At 43.9% G+C, this 21,526-nt stretch overlaps 1 protein-coding gene and 1 long non-coding RNA gene across 2 annotated transcripts in view; both read left to right on the top strand.

Moving 5' to 3' along the window:
- Positions 1 to 10,212, top strand: part of LOC119432585 (ubiquitin carboxyl-terminal hydrolase 24-like) — a 72,068-nt gene extending 61,856 nt beyond the window's left edge. The window contains exons 13-16 of the mRNA XM_049658308.1: positions 1,024 to 1,104; positions 1,511 to 1,600; positions 3,288 to 3,360; positions 10,100 to 10,212. Coding sequence (XP_049514265.1) covers positions 1,024 to 1,104; positions 1,511 to 1,600; positions 3,288 to 3,360; positions 10,100 to 10,212 — 357 coding nt within the window. The remainder of the gene's footprint in view (positions 1 to 1,023; positions 1,105 to 1,510; positions 1,601 to 3,287; positions 3,361 to 10,099) is intronic.
- Positions 10,213 to 12,577: 2,365 nt separating this feature from the next.
- Positions 12,578 to 20,267, top strand: LOC125941539 (uncharacterized). The gene is made up of 4 exons (XR_007464433.1): positions 12,578 to 12,659; positions 14,715 to 14,771; positions 18,292 to 18,317; positions 20,180 to 20,267. It is a non-coding gene; the product is annotated as an uncharacterized LOC125941539 (long non-coding RNA).
- The last annotated feature ends 1,259 nt before the right edge of the window (positions 20,268 to 21,526 follow it).

The raw sequence follows: 21,526 nt of genomic DNA, 5'->3' as shown, positions 1-21,526 counted from the left end.
CCGCACTCCGTCCCCGCGTCGCTCGCTCGCACCGTCGCTTACCTCCACACGGCTCTGACCTTTATGCGCCGTGCATTCGCCGCTCAGTTTCCGTTGAAGCGATAGACCGCACGTACCTTCGCCCGCTGCTGCGGCGTATATAAGCGCTTGCTGCCAGCGTTTTGACAGTCGTGTCTGCAGTCATTCAGTGTGATCTATTCATGTTTGTTTGTGCGCGCTCACACCACAGTTAGTAATAGTCGGGCCACATTTTCCAACGCACGCTACACATGCAATGCTGCCCGGATCGGCACTGCAGCGCTACAGGTGTGTCCCTTCACACGCGCTGCCCACGGGAAGCGCTTCTCATCAACACCACCGTTTCACACGCGCCTTCTCGTGGTCATCGAGTCTCTCTTCATGTCGGTCTACTTACGCCGCAGCACACCTGCTTACTTAATCAGCTCATGTTTACTACAACTCATATTGCTACCAAAGCCGCTCACCTTACTTCGTATGACATTGCTGTGTTGCTATCGCATTCATTGCTTCGCCCTTAGGGCGAAACTGTGACATTTTTTTTGTTATATTGGCGATAACACCACCCGTAATGTTAATTTTAACAACTCTGAGACTAATGCTCGCTTCATGTGGGCACCAGAGAAGCCGCCTTCCCTACAATGTTAGCTCACGAGCGCTACATAAGCCATTTTCCCTAAAGTATACCGTAAGGCGGCTTTGCCTTAACATGCGTATATCTGCGGCGGTGCACGCTTTACAGGGGTTTGTGCAATGTGGTTAGTTTTTACTGTATTAGCGATAATCATGCCGTTGCACTCGGCGTGATGGCTGCTACTAGGCGTTTCACAAAGCTGTCGTACGCACTGCCATGAATAGAAGCACCACCACTGCTGTTGAATGCATTACACCTCGATGTTCCGCAAGTTGAGACCGAAGGAAAACCGTCAGTGCTCGCAGCTGAAGTATAACGATCGGTTTCCCTCAGACCACTGTATTTCACCGCGGTGTGGTATATGCCCACAGTTGGTCGGAAGCAACGGTAGTGCTGGTGCGCGCAACCCTCGTGCCAGCAGTGCAAGGCAGAATGCCGTCCTGGCTCCGCTGGTGAGTCGATTAGGCAAGACGTGACTGGGCGTCCTGCTTGACTTCTTGGTTTATAATGCCAGAACCACCACGCGTCTCCGGTGTCGGTGGGGACCTTCCAACTTTCCACGCCAGGGCCGCAAGTTACGCATGCGCCGTCGATAGCCCAGACAGCATGACGGAAGCGGCGCGACCGGGACGAGCGCACCTCTAAGGTCACCGTAATTACTTTAGATTCCAATAAACTGACCTGATTGCCCAAGCCAGTGCGCGGACCTTATGCGGAAAACATGTGATGCGCGAGGAATGAATTTGGCGTTGTTTCAAATCCTCTGACGCTGTAGGTTAAATTGCATGCCGTTCTTTTTCGTTCGTGCCGACGCCAACAGCCGCGCACTGCTTGTAAACCACTTTTCTTCGCTTGCAGCTCAAGCCCATGGAACAGCTTATGTGCGTCCTGCCGGTGACCAGCAGCCGTCACCTTCCCGAACCGCTGGCTGACCTCATGGAGGGCCCGGTGAGCGTTGTTCTCTGGGCAACTTTTGCGTAGCGCAGCTGATCACACTATCCACCCTGTCAGGTTGGCCACCTGGATTATATTTGCTGCCCTGTCCTTAACCTGTCCGTCCCACTTTCTTTGTGCAATAAACGCGAGTATTCAAACCGAAGCTTTAGTTCGTGAACCCCGCTGGGTTTCGCGACCGTGGGCGCTGCGGGCCAACCAGTCACTGCGTCCTTATATATATATATATATATATATATATATACATACATACATACATACATACATACATACATACATACATACATACATACATACATACATACATACATACATTATGAGAACACTGCAGCAACATAAATAAAACATAAAACTAGCTATTAACACACTGGTACGCAACATTTTACAAAATATGTGAGTATAGGTAGCAACACCTGCGTGAGGGTGCTTGCATTCTTGACATATAATTCATGAAAAATTCTTTTGTAAGATGTTTGGAGTTTCAAAGGTCTTTTCCTGGTTTTGTAGCTCATGCATGCTTATGTCTTGCAAATTCGTGTGGTGGAATGTACTGTAGTGCTTTCTTTGGGCTTGGAAGCTCTGCAATGCCCTACTGTTCTCACTGCAAGGAAATTTCGTAGCTTCTGTTGTACTTAGTTTTCGTTACTGCATTTATGGCCTATTAAAGCAAAGGAGATACATTGACACAATAAGAAACGGAATAAGTCTAATGCTGCAATGCTAAGCTTAACAAGGCACCACCGATGGAAATTAGCTTTCAGAGGAGTGGCTGTTGCGAGGACGTGCCTTGTCGATTTCGTGAACTTCTTGCTTATATCAAAAGGAACACTTCAGTTCTGGCCGAACAGCGATTTTGCTAATCAGGCATGTCAGAATCTATCGCTACGATATTGGTTGTGCAGTTCGGTTAAAGGATCCACCCAATGCAACTTTATTTCAGTAAGGCAAAAAGAAAATCAACATTTACATCAACGTTTCAGTTATGCTTGAAATTACCGTACCGTTTTATGTCAGGAAAGAATGACTAGAGAATGGGAAATGAACGTAAATAGGTCACCTCATAGCAGTAGTAGTTGGGATGTGCAATTTCGCATTGTTACATGCGTACGTTAGACATCAATGACATAATCACCCCCCCCCCCAAAAAAAAACAACAACAACAAAAAAAGAACATAAATAAATAAACGAAGAGTAGAAGCAAGAATTATGAGTCGTACTAGAGCGTTTGTCCACAATAAAGCGCGAGCTCTAAAAAATGCCTTTTTTTGGTTGCTTGCGTGAACTAGACACAAACTGTAAACCGGCCATCAGCATGCTAAGTGCAGCTTGAGCTTGTGAACGTGCAATGTCAACTTGCGTATACGTGGTGTCCCAGTTAACGTTGGTCACGCAGTTATAAGAAAGAAAAGGTTTAAATAACACGATTCAAGACACAATTTAATACCATCTTGTTGGGTCGCTAGACCTCTGACGACCGAGCGCCGGAGGTCTTTTAAACTTATCTTGCAGCATATTTTTCTTTGAATCCTTTATTTCCTTGAACAACTGGACTAACGGTAACTGGGGAACACGGTAGAAGGTATTTATTTTAGTCTGTGTGCCGCCTTTCTGGTAAGGAACACAATTGTTGCGTCACGATTATTTGTTTTCTTTTATTTGCGTTTTATTTTCTCTTTTACAGAAGTCACCTATCATTGATTTTTATCCAAAGAACTTCAACATCGACCCCAATGGCCACAAGTTTAACCGCCAAGGTTCGTGCTATATAAGTATTCGGACTCCATTCATTCCCATAATTAAAATGTCTTCGTTAATGAATAGCTCGGGTTGCTTGGCATATGCCACTAAATGTTTGATGCTTGTAGACGGAGACAGTGCATATTGAGGTTTCGCGAGAGCGGGCTACAAGCAGCGTTGTACGTAACGAATTACGTGTGACTAATTACTCGTAATCAATTACAGCTTTTGGTAATTTTGTAATTTAAAAATACTTTTTCTGCTGGGTAACGCTGAGTGTAATTCGTTTACTGTCTTCATTAACCAATTTCATGTAACAAAGCTAAATGTTTGACTAAAGAAGCTATAACAGGCGACGCAGTTTTGAACGCTTAAATTTGGCGGGAACTGCAGCGTCCAAAGGGATGAAAACGTGCACATGGGTTAGCTCCTTCTCATATTCAGCGTCCTGCAACCGCGCATGGATTACCTGAGCAAGGCAGAATGGCAGATTTCCACCTCTCTTGGAACTGTTGCCTTCCTACTTTTATTTCAAAATAAATTAATTTCTGTCTCTTCTGGAAGCGCTCTTAGGCGGCTTTCATGGGCTGTAAGACCTGCTTCCCAATTCTTCTTCGCTTAGCGGAATTTATGGCTTCTCTAGTAAAGACAGCCAGCCGTTAAACGCATCGGTTTCTATCTGAGTGATAGACTCACATGCATCTATTTTTGTGATTATAACACACGAGCGGTACTTTTAGAGCTGAATGTTGGGCAGCTTAGTATTAAATTAAATAAGAGATTTGGCCACCTTTTCATGCAACGTGAACGTTTGCTGACGTCCGTGATAATGAGCCGTTTCAGTCTAAACAGCTATTCAGTGACGGGTGTCGGGACGAAGTCTAGGAGATGTTTATTTATTTGTTGCACCCTCAGGGTTTACATATTGCATGGCTAGATATCGATGGCCACTGATGTCAGGAAATCACTCATGGGCGATTTATTTAGTGATAATATTTTTCACTGGCGCATCGCGAGCGCCTTTTCCTAGCGCCAGCAACGACGAAGCGCTGCACTTGATAGAGGACCCATACCCAAACATGGTCGCATTGCGTGACCGCCATCTTGTGCGCTAGATGCTCGTAAGTAACAAGACAACGAGATAGTTTCTGGTGTCGATGCAGAGGTCTTCATAAGAAAACGAGGGGAGTTCACCGCATTCACAAGCTGGCTCTGCAGTAAGCCAGCTTTGATCGCACAGGCTTTTAACAGTATGTTTAGCTCTGTATTTACACCTGGCAGTAATAGGCACCTCATAAATACGAGCGATGGTTTGTTGCCGTGTGAAGATACAAATGATGTAATTTCTCGAGAAGGCATTGCAGCGTTGTGGTTAAAACTGGATACCAAAATCTCTTGTGGCCCCGATGAAATACCGAATGAGTTTTTGAGGCGTTATTGTGAATGGATATCCCATTTTCTGTCTAGAATTTTTGCAATGTCATTACGTATCGGAGGGGTGCCGGAAGATTGGCTCCTTGCACGGATTGTGCCTATTTGTAAAGCGGGAAATAAGTTATTGGCGGAAAACTATCGGCCAATTTCCATTACATGCACCACGTGTAAAATGTTAGAACACATAATATAGAAACATCTGGTTGAATATATAGAAAGCAACAACTTATTCTACAGCAAGCAGCACGGCTTTCGCCAACGTTTGTCAACAGTGACGCAGCTTTCTGAGGTGTCTCATGCTTTCGGTGTTGCAATTAACAACAAGGAACAAATTGATGTTGTAGTAATTGATTTTTCGAAGGCTTTTGATCGGGTGTGTCACACAAAACTTATTGAGAAATTGTATAAACTTGGAGTTAATACACAAATTGTGAAATGAATTCATGCGTACCTTTCAAATAGATAGCAATATGTTCAAATAGCAGGCGAACGATCATCCTCCTTACCTGTTTTATCTGGTGTGCCACAAGGTTCGGTTTTAGGACCAATTTTGATTTTGTTATATGTAAATGACATTGCTAATGAGTTGCATCCTTACATTGAACTGCGTCTATTTGCGGATGATTGCCTTATTTACTGTCGCGTTAAGAATGTCCGGGATCAAGTGTTGTTGAACGAATGCCTGCAAAAAATTGATGATTGGTGTGTTAGGTGGGACATGAAAATTAATTTCGATAAATCAGCTTACATGTCTGTATCTAACAAGAAAACCCCATTGCTTTATACTTACAGAATAAATAATAGCCCATTTCAACATGTTAGTAAGCTTAAGTATCTCGGGGTCACAATCACGCACAATTTGAATTGGAACGAACACATTGAACACATCTGTGATTCTGCTCAACGCAAACTTGGTCTCTTAAGGCGAAAGTTGAAAGATGCTACATCCTAGGTAAAGCTCAAGGCATACAAAACAATTGTACGGCCCATATTGGAATACGCCTGTATAGTCGGGGATCCGCACCAAGCAGGCTTGATAAATAATCTGGAACGGATTCAAAGACTAGCCGCACGGTTTATCTTTATAGCTTACCAAAGAACGCAGTCTGTAACTGCGTTATTATCCCGTGCCGGTTTATCCGAACTTGCAACGCGCAGAAAAATATCCAGGTTGAAATTCTTGTACCAACTGTACAACAATAAATTTAATTTCGACTCCAGACTATACTAGCGTCCCCCCCGGACGAGTGTCCCCGCGTACAGGTCACCCTCATGCTGTAATGCCCTATGTGCCACGCGTTGATGCCTCCAAATTTTCCTTTCTTGTGAAAACTATAGTCGATTGAAACAGCCTTGACGCTGGTGTATTTATTAAATCAAATCATTTGAGCGTAAATTGTTATTATTTGTTTGCTGAATGCATTGTTTGTTTATTGCGGAACTGGCGTTTCGTGTTTGTTGAAAATTCTTTTTCCCCACCACTGTAACAGCCCGAAAGGGCTAACAGTATTGGAAATAATAATAAAATAATAATAAACTTTGAAAAATCAATTGTTAGTGAAGCGAAACAACATGTCCATGACTGCAGAGGACGCATTGAAAGTGTCAGGCCAGCTCGTTCTATTTATGGTAGTTGTGAAATGTTAACAAAAACGTAACGTTAAAGTAATCGATTACTTTTTACTAATTATTCAGGTACTTTCGGGGGGCATTGATTGGTAACCGCAATAAATTATGCATTTGAAAGAAGTAATTGTAATTGTAATAGGCTACCGTTTTTCTGTAGTTTGTACAAGTCTGGCTCCAAGACACAGTTCGGTATCCTAAACAGGGCAGCTGAGGTAGCATGACATGGCGTTTTTTATGACGCGCTCGGAGCGAGATCACGGAGGCCACACTTTCAAGACTTTGTCAAACAAGTGCCGCTTCCATTTTTATTTATGTTTCAAACTATTATTGCAAATGAGCGAAATAAAAATGCCGAAAAAAGCTTAACTGCTTTTTTGTGGCTGTTTACAGGCAGTTGAATATTTACTTAAGCTATGCTTGTAAACCAGGTCTGTGCAGTTGGATAAGTCTTGGTTTTTACGGCGAGGAAAGACACGCTAAGCCTAAAAGGACGCAAACGATAAAGAGCTGGCTACGTCACATTGAAATTGCCGCACCCTCTCGCCGGGACGTCGTCGTCTTTGGCAGCGTCCGGTCGTGCCTGACCAATTGATTGCACATAACGAAGGATCGCATTGCATAATAAACGGAGTAAAAGTGGAACGTTACATGCTTTGAGAAATTCTTTTCGCATTATATGGACGGCAAAATACGAGGAATACACTTCGACGTCCAGGACGGCACTGCCAGTTTAAGCTTAGTGTGACGCTCCTTCTGTGACTTCAATATGTTTTTTTTTTCCGCAAGCGCTAGTTGCCCAAGAATTTGTGTTTGCGGTGTTGTGCCCCAAATACGCTGTTTACAAATGTCTTAGCATCAAACATGTTCTGAGCGCAGGTGTCGCGCTGTTGCCCTTTGTGGAAGAGAGGCGGCTTCTCGAAGTGCTCCACGTGGTATACCCTCTCCTGGACGCGAACGAATGTAAGAGCTGGCACTAATAATGATTGACGTCAAGGTCATCTAGACCTACGAGTGTCGGGTATTTCGTGTAGAGTGTTGGCTCAGAAATAGTCTTTGAGCAAGTTTGAAGAAACAGTAGTCGATTCCGGAGGCTGCAAAATATGTGCACGAGGCCCATGTAGGTAGAAAAGATTTAAAACAATAATGCCATATTATTTCACACATGAATGTCAATACAGGTGGTAATAGGTCTTATTAATATAACAAAGTAAAAAATGAATGTGGAACGAGTGTAGACACGTTTGGGCATCCTCATGTAACCATGCTTGCCTCGGCTACGTACGATTTATCTTAAGTACGACTACTACCGATGGACGTCAAATATCCATTATAGGCTGCCATTGAACCGACGAAGTAGCGCCATTTCCGATGAATTGCATTTCGAGCGGACGCCCATCGTAACATGTGTCTAGTTCTTAACAGATGCTTCGTATCGCGAGGGCCGCCTTCTTGCGGCTTGACATTTAGCTTGCCCTCGCGGGCTTCGCTGAGAGTTGCTGTTCATAAACGCTGACGTGGGTCTGAACACTGACTCGCACATACTCACTCTCAACCTCACTTTAAACGCCCGTTAATGATGCAGCGTTAATTGTCATCTCCTATGACTGTCTATAGGGACCTGCGCAGAAATTCTGACGTATCCCTATGAGATCCTCAAAAATTTCGGACGTTGGTGGGCGTGATTCCCCGATCGTTGTTGCGGTTCTTGTTCCTTACGGTGAAACCAAGCTTAAACACTTCGCATGAGCCATGTAAGAACACTGACATTTATCGGCAGGTCTTTCGGGATACTCCTGGAAGATGGTACAATACGAGCTTTCTGACACTGCGTATTTAGCGGGGTATTGGCTTGAACGACGTAAATGCTCCCCTCCCCCCACCGCCTCCCCCCGCAAAAAAAAAACAAGGAAAAAATCTAGCGATGCAGAGTAGAAGGTTTTCGAAGAAAAATTAACAACAGCTAGCGCATCCACTACGTAGACAACGCGCATGTAAACTAGTGGCATTCTGATTGACGAATGCTATTTCATGTCCACTACCTTACGATTTATGAATATTTTAAGCAGTTGTAAATGTTTCTGCATCTTGTAACGCAGCTTGCAGGGCGTCCCCTACGGGATCAAAAAGTGTCCACGTTTAGGAATATGTCCCTACAGTTAGCGACATCTGGTTGCCGACGTACAAACGCCCTGAATGCTGATAGGCGTCAGTGAGAACGCGAATAACAGCTCGCCAGGGCGTGTTCCGCAGATAACATCCTGTGAAACTCACCTTGGATTATCTTGTGGCAACCTTCGCAGTACTTTTGAGCGTTTCCTATATTTCGGCCCATGTCGCCAATTCAGTGGGTTTCAGACTTCATGAGTAGTGCTGTTGACATAAAATGGTATTTTTTTCAGTGACTTCTTACCCACGCAGATAGTTAAAAATGTCGCAGTTTCGCCCGAAAGGCGAAGCATCAATTGCGATAGCAAATTAGTAGGGAGCTATAAGGAGTAGGAATAGTATTTTTATGGGCTGCATAAACTTGACACATACGTTTACTAACTGAATTAACAAGGGTGGTGTCAGTGCGCACAAGCAAACATGAATAGATCACACTCGATGACCGCAACAACCACTGTCAAAACGCTGGCGTGAGGAAGCGCGGCCGCCGCAGCGAGCGCAGGTTAGTGCGGTCTATCGCTTCAACGAAAGCTGAGCGGCGGAAGCACAGATCATACAAAGGTCAGAGCCGTGTGGAGATCGCTTGCAAGATACGGTGTGCGTCACAACACCGACAGCCCGTACCGGCGCAAAGTACAAGAACGCATTTGTTGGCAGAGTAAAAGCCGCTCCCCTCCCCCCCCCCTCCCTCCCGCGCTGCCTTCCCTCTTTGCTCCTTTCGCGTGGGAGGTTGCGTCGCCAGTTCCCCTTGCGCCCGGTTGCAAGATACGCATTTGGTGCCACAGCACAGCCTCGCCCCGCCTCCCTCCCACACCCCCACGGCCTTATGCTCGACCGAAGTCACGTTTGCTCTCCGCCGTGCGTTCGCTCTCCGTGACAATGCGCGTCCCCCGCGCGCCTTCGCTCGCACATACGGTGCGCGGCGACGATCTTATCGCCCTTGGAATTTATACGGAACCTCACGGCGACGGCGACGCCGATGGCAGAAATCCGCTTGAACTGTCCATATAATTGCTTTCGCAATAAAGCAATGCGGCAGTAACAATTAACGAAGTAACGTAAGTAGCGAGATCCTGAAGTGTCGTGTTAAGTTTCGACATTAGAACGCTCACTAAGCGAAGTGACCTTTCTCTCCATAACGAAGGAGAAGGTGGAACCACCGGCAGTTACTCCCACAAAAGGAAACAACTGCATTCATTTTTGTTTTTGAACCATACTACACCTCAAGCAGTCGAAACTTGCCACAGCACAGCTCTTGCGCCTGTGAAGTAAGACGCGCGCGATCTGCCGTCGCCCCCTTCTCTTGTTTCAACGGGCTCCCCAAATTGTTCACACCACAATCTTGAATTGTAATGCGGATCCCAGCGAAGGCGTCTCGCCGAAGCTTCCGCGTGGTTGCATCAAATTCTATCGATCGCTAACGGCGTTCGCCCACTGCGAGTGTTAAGGTGTCTGCGTGAGTGCGTAGTCTATCGCAGCAGCTTGGCACTGAGCATGAGTATACCGTTCCCTCAACATGACACGCAGCCGACCGCAACACTGAAGGCGATGTCCTCCTGTACGTGAGGGAAGGACAACCCGGCTACGACTACTTCACGGATCTGTACGACACCCACGATGACTACGATGAGGTACGCTAGGTGTACGCTTTTTTTTCCCCGAAAGAATTAAAAAAATAAAATGTTCACTGCGTTGGACACTGCCCTCTGAAGTAACGAAGGGGAACTCATGGACAGCTTCGATAGTATAACAACAGTTTTGATGACCATCAAAACCGTTCAGTCTGTCTGACGACACGTTGCAATAGGGTTGCACTGAAATTCAATATCGCAGCGTGCGTTCGCAGTTCTATTGCCGCGCACCACCATAGGAGCCTTCGCATCTTTCAGGAGGTAAACGAATAACACACAGAGCTATAGGCGGTGACAACCTAAGAATTACGGCGTACAGGGTCGACCACATCTAAGGTGAACACCTCATTAGTATTCAAGACATCATAGAAGCGGATGTTCAGTACATAATTCGAAAAATCATTATTGTGTTGATCGACACCATGATTACACATCGTATAACGAACATTTCACTCGTGAAGTAGAATAAACGCTGTAGTTTTACTGGTTTGAATACTAAAGAGGTGTCCACCTTAGATGTGGTCAACCCTGTACGTTATATGTTTGGTGTCCAATAGGAGCACTGTTTTGCGCCAGCCAATTAGGTTCACTTATTTGCCCGAGGTCAAGCGGTGTCGCGCGTTTAAAACAACTGTTTTATCCGTACAGATTGGCCTTTGTGTCACTGGATATAGCATGTGCCCTGAACGTCTAGGGCAAATTTTACGGCTGATCTTGGTATCAGTGCTCAGACGTAGCTAAAATTTTAGCTTGAGATGAGTAGCTCTTGTTTTCCAATTAGCCTAGCATTAACATTAGCAGAGCAACATTATTAAGCTATGAGCGGACTCCAGCCGGCTTGGCTCTGTTTCAAAGGAAAATGGCTGCTGCACTGCGTTTTTGCGAGAAAACCTTGTTTGTAATTATTGGGTTGTCACCTGCAATAGAAAAATTAAAATAGCCGAGCTGGAGTTCCTAGCTGATCTCTTATTCTTCAGGGGCATGGCGGTAGACTAAGGCTACCATGGCCTTGTATCCTCTTTGAACCCCCTTCCCAGTGCAGGTTAGCCTGCCGGGCTCAGCCTGGTTAGCCTCCTTCCCTTGCCCTTATGACCTTTCTCTTTATCACTGCAAGATATTGCAGTGCCTCAAAACAGAGCTTTAGGACAGCGGTGACGTCCTAGTTTAGGCTGACGTAGTATTACCGGAAGAGTGTTGGTAGGTTAGGCGAGAAAGTTTCTCAAATTAGCTTGCTATCCGTCAGGTTAATGAGAAGCTTGCCTTTATGGAGTCTTTAGCGACTTAGTGACTTTTAATTGACCTAAAAAGTCAGTAAATTGCCCTGGTGGAATTCTTTAAGCGCAATACTTCGCTGCCATTTTATTCTAATGGGGGATACGTGCACCTCCGTTTGTCGCTCTTTCGAAAGACATCCAGGAAGAGTTTGTCGGTGAGGCATCCGGAAGCATCAAGGAGCCCGAAGCTTTTCTGGGCAAAGCGCCACCTAGATATTTATTAAAATTTAGAAAATCCGGTGTCGTTTTACATTTTAATATTCCTATCGTTGACTTGCTACTGCAGGAGGTGGTAAGTCAACGAGCAAATTTATATATAAAAAGGGCGATGAAATCTAAAAAAGAATTACAACTTAAAAGAGCTAAATCTCTAGCAAATTCCTCGTGATCATCATTACTTAGCGACCTTTAGATAAAGCTCGAATGTTACTGAGGCGCGAACTGGCGAATTTAAAAAAAATAAGTAAGTACCAATCGTGACACGTGACAGTTTGATCAACCATTAAGGGTAAAACACGTTCTGCTGCTGGACCATTCCTTCTCCTTTTTTCAAAAACAAGGTAAAACAAGACCTTCCGAATTGTTATTTGACTGAAGCGGAGCTAAAGCCCACTAGAGTACTGCAGTGTGACACAACAGTCGTGTGAGCTTTTCTTTAACATAATACCGCCAAATGTCACCGAAAGCGTTGATGTTCTCATCTATGCGTTTCGATATTCCTGTAAGCGTCTACCCTAGTAGAAACGTGCAAGCAACGCAAATCGAAACAAGCTAAAACTAAGTCATACCAGGAAGGTTGAACCATTTAGGCTTCAGGTAGAGGACACGCAGTGCAGTTTATACGCCGTTATATGTAGGATAAAATGAAAGTTTCAATGGAATTAACAGGCGACTTTCTCGCTTTCCATGTGTGCGTGTGGAAGTGTGTGCGTGTGGAAGTGTGTGTGTGTGTGTGTGTTTGTGCTTGGGTCTGCGTTGGCCTGTTTATCGAGCCACAATAGCAAATATCCCTGACTAAATTATGCACTGTTGGGCATGGTCAGGAAAGACAAGTCAATATCAGCTTTTCGTACACTACTAATATCGTTCTTTTTGAATGCAGGAATTTCAACTGGACCCACAGTACTTCGGCGGAATCGGAGGCAAAATCCTCTTGAGCCGAAAGGTGGTGGCCAAAGGAAGGTAAGCGTCATAAGTAATAATGATCATAATACCAATAATCTTGATAATAATAATGATGATGATGAGAAGAACAAGAAGAAGTAGAAACGTCTTCGAAAATAAGTATCACCCATTGCGTTCTCCTAATACTTGTCGGATTCTCAATCAGCTGGCCTTTTACGCGGGAGGCTTAGCGGCTGACAATGAACGCGCACTTTGCGTGTAAGCGCCAAAGAAAAAAAAAAGTCGCAGGTTCTCCCGCTTGCGATCGAAAATTAGCGGAGAGCCATACGAAGTGAGGATAGTAGTTTTATCGGCCGTATCAACTTGTGAACCTTCGCTTGCTGACTAAATTAACAATCACGGTGTCAGCGCGGACACCAAACGTGAACACATCAGACTCGATGAGCGCAGACGAATGCGCCTGGAGTGTCCATATAATTGCCATCGCAATGAAACAACAAAGAAGAGAACACACATTGGAGAGGACGGAACAGGCGCGGTTGCACGCATACGCACACACACACGCACACACGCGCACACGCGCACGCACACGCACACACGCACACGCACACGCACACACACACACACAAACAAACACACACACACACACACACACAGACACACACGCACACGCACACACGCAGACACACACACACACACACACACATATATATATATATATATATATATATATATATATATATATATATACATACAGGGTGTCCCAGCTATTACACAGCACAATTTAAAAAAAGAGGAACGGCGTTAGGCGTAGCAAACCTAGTGCGTATTGTTTTATGTACAGTGGAGAAGCCGCCAGTAATTTTTTTGTTACTGAGATTTCATTAGATAATTGTCATTAGTTATGTAAGTCGAGAAGTACTGTCCTAATTATCAAAGTGTCAATGAGGAAGTTGTAGATCACTATGAAAAACTGCCGATACAGCTTTCTGTTACTCAATACCTGCTTCATAAATGTGTTTTTCCGAGTGTGAGAGAAGCCTGCGAATACACGCAAAATGCCTCGAGCAGCCAAAATTTTGTTGCCGTCGGTCATTTTAACATTAGCGAATTCCCGTCAAATAAAACGGTATAGAAGGATGAATTATGCATTTGCGGAAGTCACTACTTGACCACGATGATTTGGTAGGTGACTGCGGAGTATAGGTGACTGTGAGCTTATAGTAATATAATTATATTATGGCATAGTATTATAATGTTATTCATTTAAACTTTATTACTTATGTTTATTTTTGCTACGAATGTACTCTGTATTTATTTTTTGTGTATACTTTAACTAAAGTCTAATATTATGATGGCTATTGTGCGGTTAACCGATTTATTTTGTGCTTGAAGGCTGTTTTCACCTCAATGGCAAATAAAGCTGTGACATGTCGACTTGTATCCGTCTCCTGAGCTTCACCAAACTCTTTCTTTGCTGCTTGTAGGCCAGAAGTCCCGCAGGGATATTTTCTAATAAATAAAGATAAGTTATTCGAAGTAAATCACGATTATTCCACCGCCGCTCTCGGCTTCATCTGGAACATTCCTACTTCATTGATTCAGCTTGTATAAAGCAAAAATAAAAAGGAACAAAATATATTCGAAGGAATAAGCAAGAGCCATGGTTTCGTTTTTGCCTCTGCTGATGTCGCTTTTAGCTGGGATGTGCCCCAGCAGAGTGTTGTTTGTATGTTTTGAAGCATGAGCTAGGTATCTTTATTCGCTTGTCCATCATTCAAATAACCAGGTGAAAAGAAATTAGCAGAACTACCATATCTAATAATAAGGGACTTATTATGGGAAGTTATGTGCTCATACAGGATTACTAGATTTTACAACGAGCTTCTAAAATTTTGAAACATAAATTCATTCATTTATTCATGCAGTAAATCATTCTTTGATTCCGCCAGTGTGGTAATACACGCACCTATATTTACAGTGATTGCAACTCTCTGATAAAGATTACGTCTTGCCTTTGACAGCTGTGTGTTTTACTACCACCGTTTTCGTAGAATAACGACGAAGAATAAGCTACCGATAGCGTTTTTCTTTGTTCCGGTTGCTTTTCAGTGATATGGGGTCCCCGGTGGACGGCGAAGACCCCATTCGCGACTGCGCTGTTACATGGTGAGTGTGTCCTGTGAATCAAATCTGAGCTCTCAAAATCACAACAAGAACACTCAAGATGACAACATCGAAAAACAACAGCAAACCGGGTCTAAACATAAAGGTCTCGCAGGTGAAAAGTAACCCATGCAAATGGCCTTGGCAAGGAACAATGGTATCAATGCACTAGGTGCCGATATGACGAAATAATTTCTTAATGAGCGCATGCGTTATGTATAAAACTTCGAAAGATTAAAAACAGCGACTTCCTACGTGGAGGAAACCAGATGCCTTGTCAGAATCCATGTTGAGAAGTAAAGCAATCTTGTTTTACTTCTAAGTAGTCAATAATTAAGGAAATGATTAATTAACACTTAGTACATGCGTTTCGTTTTCAATACAATCTTCTCGTCATGTTTGCTTACTATTATAATCAAAATATAGTGGAAATCACGCAAAGTAATTCCAAATTTTAAAAGAAATTACAGAAACGCGCATAGAATAATTCACTGCCTACGGAGAAGTACTAGTAGTGCAATAAGCAATCGAACGATGCTGCAGTGCAAAATCTTTCGGTTGCTCGGCCAGAAGCACCTACGCGATTTGTTTTGGAAGCTCATCTAGCATTAGGTTTACGTGGACTTTCAAGATATTCGCGTCCGCCCCGGCGTTGAACCCACAGTGTTTGCCTGGTGAAGAGCAGTCGTGTGATATTTACCTAAATTGCGGATTGCGATCACGACCGCGGTTCAGCTTTCAAGTACTCTGCGAATGGACTACAGGCTCACACCACTCGTGGTACCGCTGCTGGTCAGTGATCGCAGCGCTCCTCAACATGGCGGCTTATAGGTTCGTTGCTAGCGGCGGAAATGTTGTCTTTTGTGCAATTTTTATTTCCAGTTTGCATTATTATGTAAACGCAGGATAATCTCATCGTCAGTTCAACAAGGACAAAGCAAAACAAAGCAAATTCAAATTTTCCTGGATTTCCCTAGGCTTCATTGACAGTGGGCTTCACATGGTTGCTACTAAAGACGCACGGAAGCTCCTAGCAATGCCGGAGGGACCGTAATGCTAGAACATTGCTCCCTCTTATCATTCGAGGACTGCTCTCTTCATGAGCGCGTGCGCGGAGTCGAGCCGGCGCATTCGTTCAACCCTGACACCGGCTCCGCTATACTGCCTCCAACCACGTGACTTGTGACGCTCCTTTCGACGTTACTGCAGCTGGCCACCTCCTTGCGTGCAAGGCACGGCACCGGCTCTTCCTTCCAACCAGAGTTTTGCTTTGATAGTAACTGCAGATACCATCGGCTATCTTTTGGAATGCTATGTCATTAAATATCCAATTCCTTGTTCCCCTTAATGTTGCCGCTCGTCGCTATCGGCGAGGTGTGCTTCATCGCGGGACGGTTGCGACATTGTCGCGGTGATCGGTTTCGCCATTTTTTGGTTCCTAGGGTGCGTGCCGTAGTTTTTTATTAAAAATAAGTAGCCTAGTTCCTACTAGCTTTTGCCAAGAAACGATATACTTGAACACAAGAGCATTTGTAGACCGAGTATCTTATAATCTGTCCCGTGAAGTCATATTCCATGATTACGAATTTGCAATGCACGTTGGCAGTGCGGGCGCGAGGGTGAACACAACATTCGGGTGATGTCCGACCACTGGAGTAAGTTGACATTTTGTTTGTTAGCGCTTTCACAACGACTGCTCCGATGCGTGAGAGATCCACATGAAACCTTGCAGATAATGAGATACACCTGGCGTGCATACTAGACAGTCACCTAATGAGGGTCTGGTGAATTAATGTCCTTAAAAATGTGGAAGACGTCTAGAATTATGTATGAACGTCGTTGCTGGCCTTCTTTACTTTGCTGTCATCTGATGCTGTTTTAGTTTTGTCAGTTAACAAATAGATCGCAGAGATCTACTGACATTTTAAAATGCGGTAGCAATTTTTGCGTACAACACCCACACGTATCATAATCATCATAATCTTATTCTTATGTCCACTGCCGGACAGAGGCCACTCCCAGCCATGTACAATTATCCCAGTCTTGCGGTAGCAATTTCCAACTTGCGCCTGCATAGATCGTAATTTCATCACTCCACCTAATTTTCTGGGGTCCTTGACTGCGTTTCCATTCTCTTGGCACCAATTCTGTAACCCTAATGGTCCACCGGTTGCCTGCCCCACACATTAGATGGCCAGCTCAACTCCATTTCTTTATTAACGTCAACTAGATTATCGGCTATCCCCGTTTGCATACTGATCCACACCGCTCTCTTCCTGTCTCTTAGCGTTATACCTAACATTTCTCGTTCCATCGCTCTTTGCGTGGTCCTTAACTTGTTCTCGAGCCTATTTGTTAACCTCCAAGTTTCTGCCCCATATGTTAGCTAGCACCGGTAGAATGCAATGATTGTACACTTTTCTTTTCAACGACAGTGGTAATAGCCCAGTCAGGATTTGGTAATGCCTACCGTATGCACTCCAACTCATTTTCGCTGTTCTGTAAGTTTCATTTTCAAGGTGAGGGTGACCGGTGATCGTGAATTCTTGTTCCCTTGCCAGGCTAATGACATTGTATTCAACCCTACTCTAACACGTTCGCGGTTAAGTTCCACAATAATTTGTTGCAACTCATTTCCAGTGTGGCTGAACAGGACAATGCCATCTGCAAACCCAAGGTTGCTGACACATTCGCCGTCGATTCTCATTCTTAAACCTGCCTAGTCTAATAGCTCAAATACTTCTTTTTAAGAATGCCGCGAATAGCATTGGAGAGGTTGTGCATCCTTGCCTGGCCCTGTTCCTGATGGGTATTTTTCCGCTTATACACTCTCGATAATCTGGTCTCGAGTTTACACCAACGTAACCTATCTCGCATATCGTTTATCAAATGACCTCACCTTCAGTGTTAGCTACAGCGCAACATTTGTAAACTGTACTTGCATAAAATGAAAAAAGAAATTATCCTCATCAGTTGAGTTTAAGCCAACCTCCACACGGCTGTGACAGGGGCGCTCTGCCACCCACAAAAGAATTACACTGCCCCACTCAACACGCCCCCCGCCCCCTCATGTACGCAGGCCCCGCGAAAAACAAAATCAGTTGCTGTCTTAATGCCGTCATATCGTTACAATGGTTCAACAGGTTAATGTAAAGGAAACATCACACAGCAAGAAACCCTTTATTTCACTATGAGCAATGAATCTGATACCTGGATCCCGTCACAAGGATTGCGTGTGTAATCATTCATGTATCCACAAACTGTAGGGGATCGTTTGCATCGTCGTTTATCGTATATCGACCTTTATCGCCAGTCAAGAACAGCCAGTAATGCGCACACCACCAGAATTGCACCTAGGTATTGTATATCTATCGAACGAGTAAACTACGAGTAAACTATCTACGAGTAAACTGGCTGAATTATGTCATAGTGCACCGTAACGCTGCAACACAATCGCACTTTCACCGTCATTAATTTGATGACTTCAAGAGTTTCCTTTCCATTATCTTTTTGATTCATTTAGCGTCCGCTACAGGAACTCGAAGTAAGGTGAGTAAAAACTCCTTATCTGAAAGACACGGCCGCAAGTCGCGCCATGACATCCTTAGAACTGATAAAATTGTTTGGAGTTATGTGCGATGAAAATAGTCGTAAATTGCATTGTTGTTGCACTTACATAAAAAAAAACCCTGTTTTGTGCATTGAAGCATGAAAGTAACTGGAACGCAAAGGTATTTCGTCTTACAATTTGGGAAATGAAACTGGTGTCATCCTGGAATTTAATTTCAAGTGGATACGTCTTGGAAACTCATCGAATACAATTTGTAAATTGCAATATGTGCCGTAAAGTAATTATTTTGGAGTTTAATAACTTTTTGTTAATTAGTTGAATATGTGCTTCAATTTCACGTGCTAGTACTGTTCGCCTCTTACAATAATCCAGCTAAAGGACAAGAGTTATGCTAACAGCTATAAGCGATTTTTTTAATTCCTTTAAAAATGATCACACCGTATATGCCGAAAGCGGAGAGGCGAGCTTTTGCGCAATTCTTTAAGCAACCGAAACGCTCGCTTTAACTTTACAAAGCTTAAGGTATTATTCTAACAGCACAGCTAATAATTGTTTGGCATCGGTCTGTACGCTGGCCTTCGAGATTGCAGCGTCGCACACGCGGCATAGCGATCTCGGAGGCCTCCACGATTTGTACGTGTCCTTTGAGATTGCAGCAGCCACCGTTAACTCCGCCGTTGCCCCGCGATTCGAAGGCCATAGCTTGCGCGGGTTGCTCTGTCCTTGTGTCGCAAGCGACTCCCATCGTTGGCAGAGCCTAGCAAGTGTGACCCAAAGTCGCATTGTTTTTGATAAATAGATGTGACCCGAATGCGGGTTGATGCCGGCGTCCACGATGAAAACGCGTTAAGAATGTGTTACTCGGCTGAGGCCACTATGCAATGATTACTATTTGCAATGGTGACTATTTTGCGTTTAGCGAAGGCATAAAATAAGATTTTTTGGATGATTATACTCACGTGTTTCTTATTGAGTAAAATGTATTTTAATGGCGTGTGGTCGGCTGAGATAATAATTTTGATTGGAAGTGGCCGAAGGCGCAAGGGCGTTGGTATGCTTTAATTACTATAAATGGGGGTGTGTAGGAAAGCGTGGAAGCTTCGCCAACTTAGCGCTCATGCACCTGTTGATTGTTCAAGTTAATTAGGCGGAAGCAAAAGTATAGTATTGGTCAGTCAGAGATAGTAACTGCGCCAATTACTAACTTCTGACTCACCTTTTTTTAGGTGTGCACAGCAAAAATAATTGCTTATTACAAAAAAATACAAAGCAATCTTATGTTTGATGTTTATTTAGGTTCCATGAGCTATTTGATTCCTTAACATTCTAACTTAGCTACGGGAATTAACGCATAGCCTTAGTATAGCCTTCTTGATATGGTGCACGCAGAGAGTTTTCTTTGTGGTAAATAGAGGAAGGCAAATAATCATTACTTTACTAATAAGGATTTATTGTTATCGGATTTCATTGTAATTTTGGGCTAATTATGTCTCTTTGTCCAGATATAATGTTGAACAACCTGTTTAAATTTACCTTCATGAGAAACTGTTTGGTATTTGCAGGGTTGTCCCCTATGGTCTCAGTTTGAGGCCCATTAAGCAGATTTTAACGTTGAACACGGCAATTTGACATTTCATTGCATCCCCATGAAATGACTTGGCCAACGCCTGTAGTAACGTGAGGACAAAAGTGTTGGAGGTAAACATAAAGTTTCGAAATAAAGTTGCTTTGATTGATTGATTGATTGATTTGCTTCAGTGAAAAATTCAATCGCGCCGAGACCCTTACTTCGTTCGAAGGTTGGTACAGATAATATTTTGTATTTTCGTACTGTTCCCAGAGGTGCCTGAAAGACAGCGACGTGCCTCGAAATTCGACGTAGCTGCATAGACAACTCTTCACAGTCGCTACACCGCGGTAAAAAGAGCACGACCTTTTCTCTAGGCTTGCGAATATTCACAGCCTCTTTGTGACGTCGTAAAAATAAAGTTTGAAAGTTCTGACTGTACTGTTTGTACGAAAAGTTGAATTACTACTCAGTGTACACGTTCGATTCAGTGGCACCAATTCTTACTGCACCAGGCTGCGGCAACACAAGTACAATACAATCACCTTCGCACGCCCATCAATCAATCAATAAATTTGCACGCCACCACCATACAATATAAGATATTCTGCAATACATTTTGTGTCGCGTTTTAACACGTTGTGTTCGCTTCTTTCATGTAAGAAACGCTAGATCCGTTCGGTTCGACTGCACTGCTGTGAACCAGTAGGCGACGGAGCACGATAAGTGGATAAATGGTGCAGTTCGTGTTCAGTGGTGTAGGCGCAAGATGATGTAAGCGAAAGGAATGTTACGCGGCATATTTGTTGCTGGTATTACGTTTGCCATCCGCGTAAGGTTGAGACGCTCCCGATAAGGCACAGAGACGGGCCGCAAACCGCAGGTATGGACCGCTTCTGAGGTTTTTGGTGGTCTTGTAAAACTACAAGAAGCAACGGGTTTGCTAAGCTTCATACGATGTGATAGCAAATGAGTAAGAGCAATGCGCGCAGAACACATTCACATATCTTGAACTGCACTTGTTGCACCTTACCCGTGAACATGCAAGAGATGTTTTCTTGCTTGTTTTTTTTATCCCAGCTTTTTCAAGGAAATAAAAGAAAGACGCCAGTGCCGACATGTTGCCAGAAACATGTTTAATCAGAAATAACATTGGTTTTATCAGCATGAAAAGCTGGTATTTATGATGGTCATGATTGTGATTCTCTTTTATGGCCCGCGCCCACGAAGAGGAATAGGCCAAGAATCGGGCGCCATGAGGGAGTTTATGAGAATTCCTTTTTGTATAGGAGAAACACAAATTAAAGGAGAAAGAGAAAGAGACAATGGAAGAAGTCGACTAGTATGTGATCGAGCAGCCAGAGCCAGCGGAGCCCTGGACTAGGGGCCCCGACCATTAGCGATGCCCCATCGGGGCAAGACAAAACTCTATCTTTGTAATAAAGTTTATCTATCTAGACCAGGTGAAGGGATAAGTTTAAAGGAGAATATTATCAAAGGGACAATAAGGACAATGTTACTAAGGAATTCGGAGAAACCAATTTCAGTGAAATCAATGCTAATGAAATAGGCAGAATCAAGCTGCAATAATTGGCAAGGTAATCGCTTCGTCTCAGTTAA

Source organism: Dermacentor silvarum, chromosome 11 (genome assembly GCF_013339745.2).
Source record: "Dermacentor silvarum isolate Dsil-2018 chromosome 11, BIME_Dsil_1.4, whole genome shotgun sequence".
Lineage (NCBI taxonomy): Eukaryota > Metazoa > Arthropoda > Arachnida > Ixodida > Ixodidae > Dermacentor > Dermacentor silvarum.
This window is presented reverse-complemented; position numbering and strand designations above follow the sequence as displayed.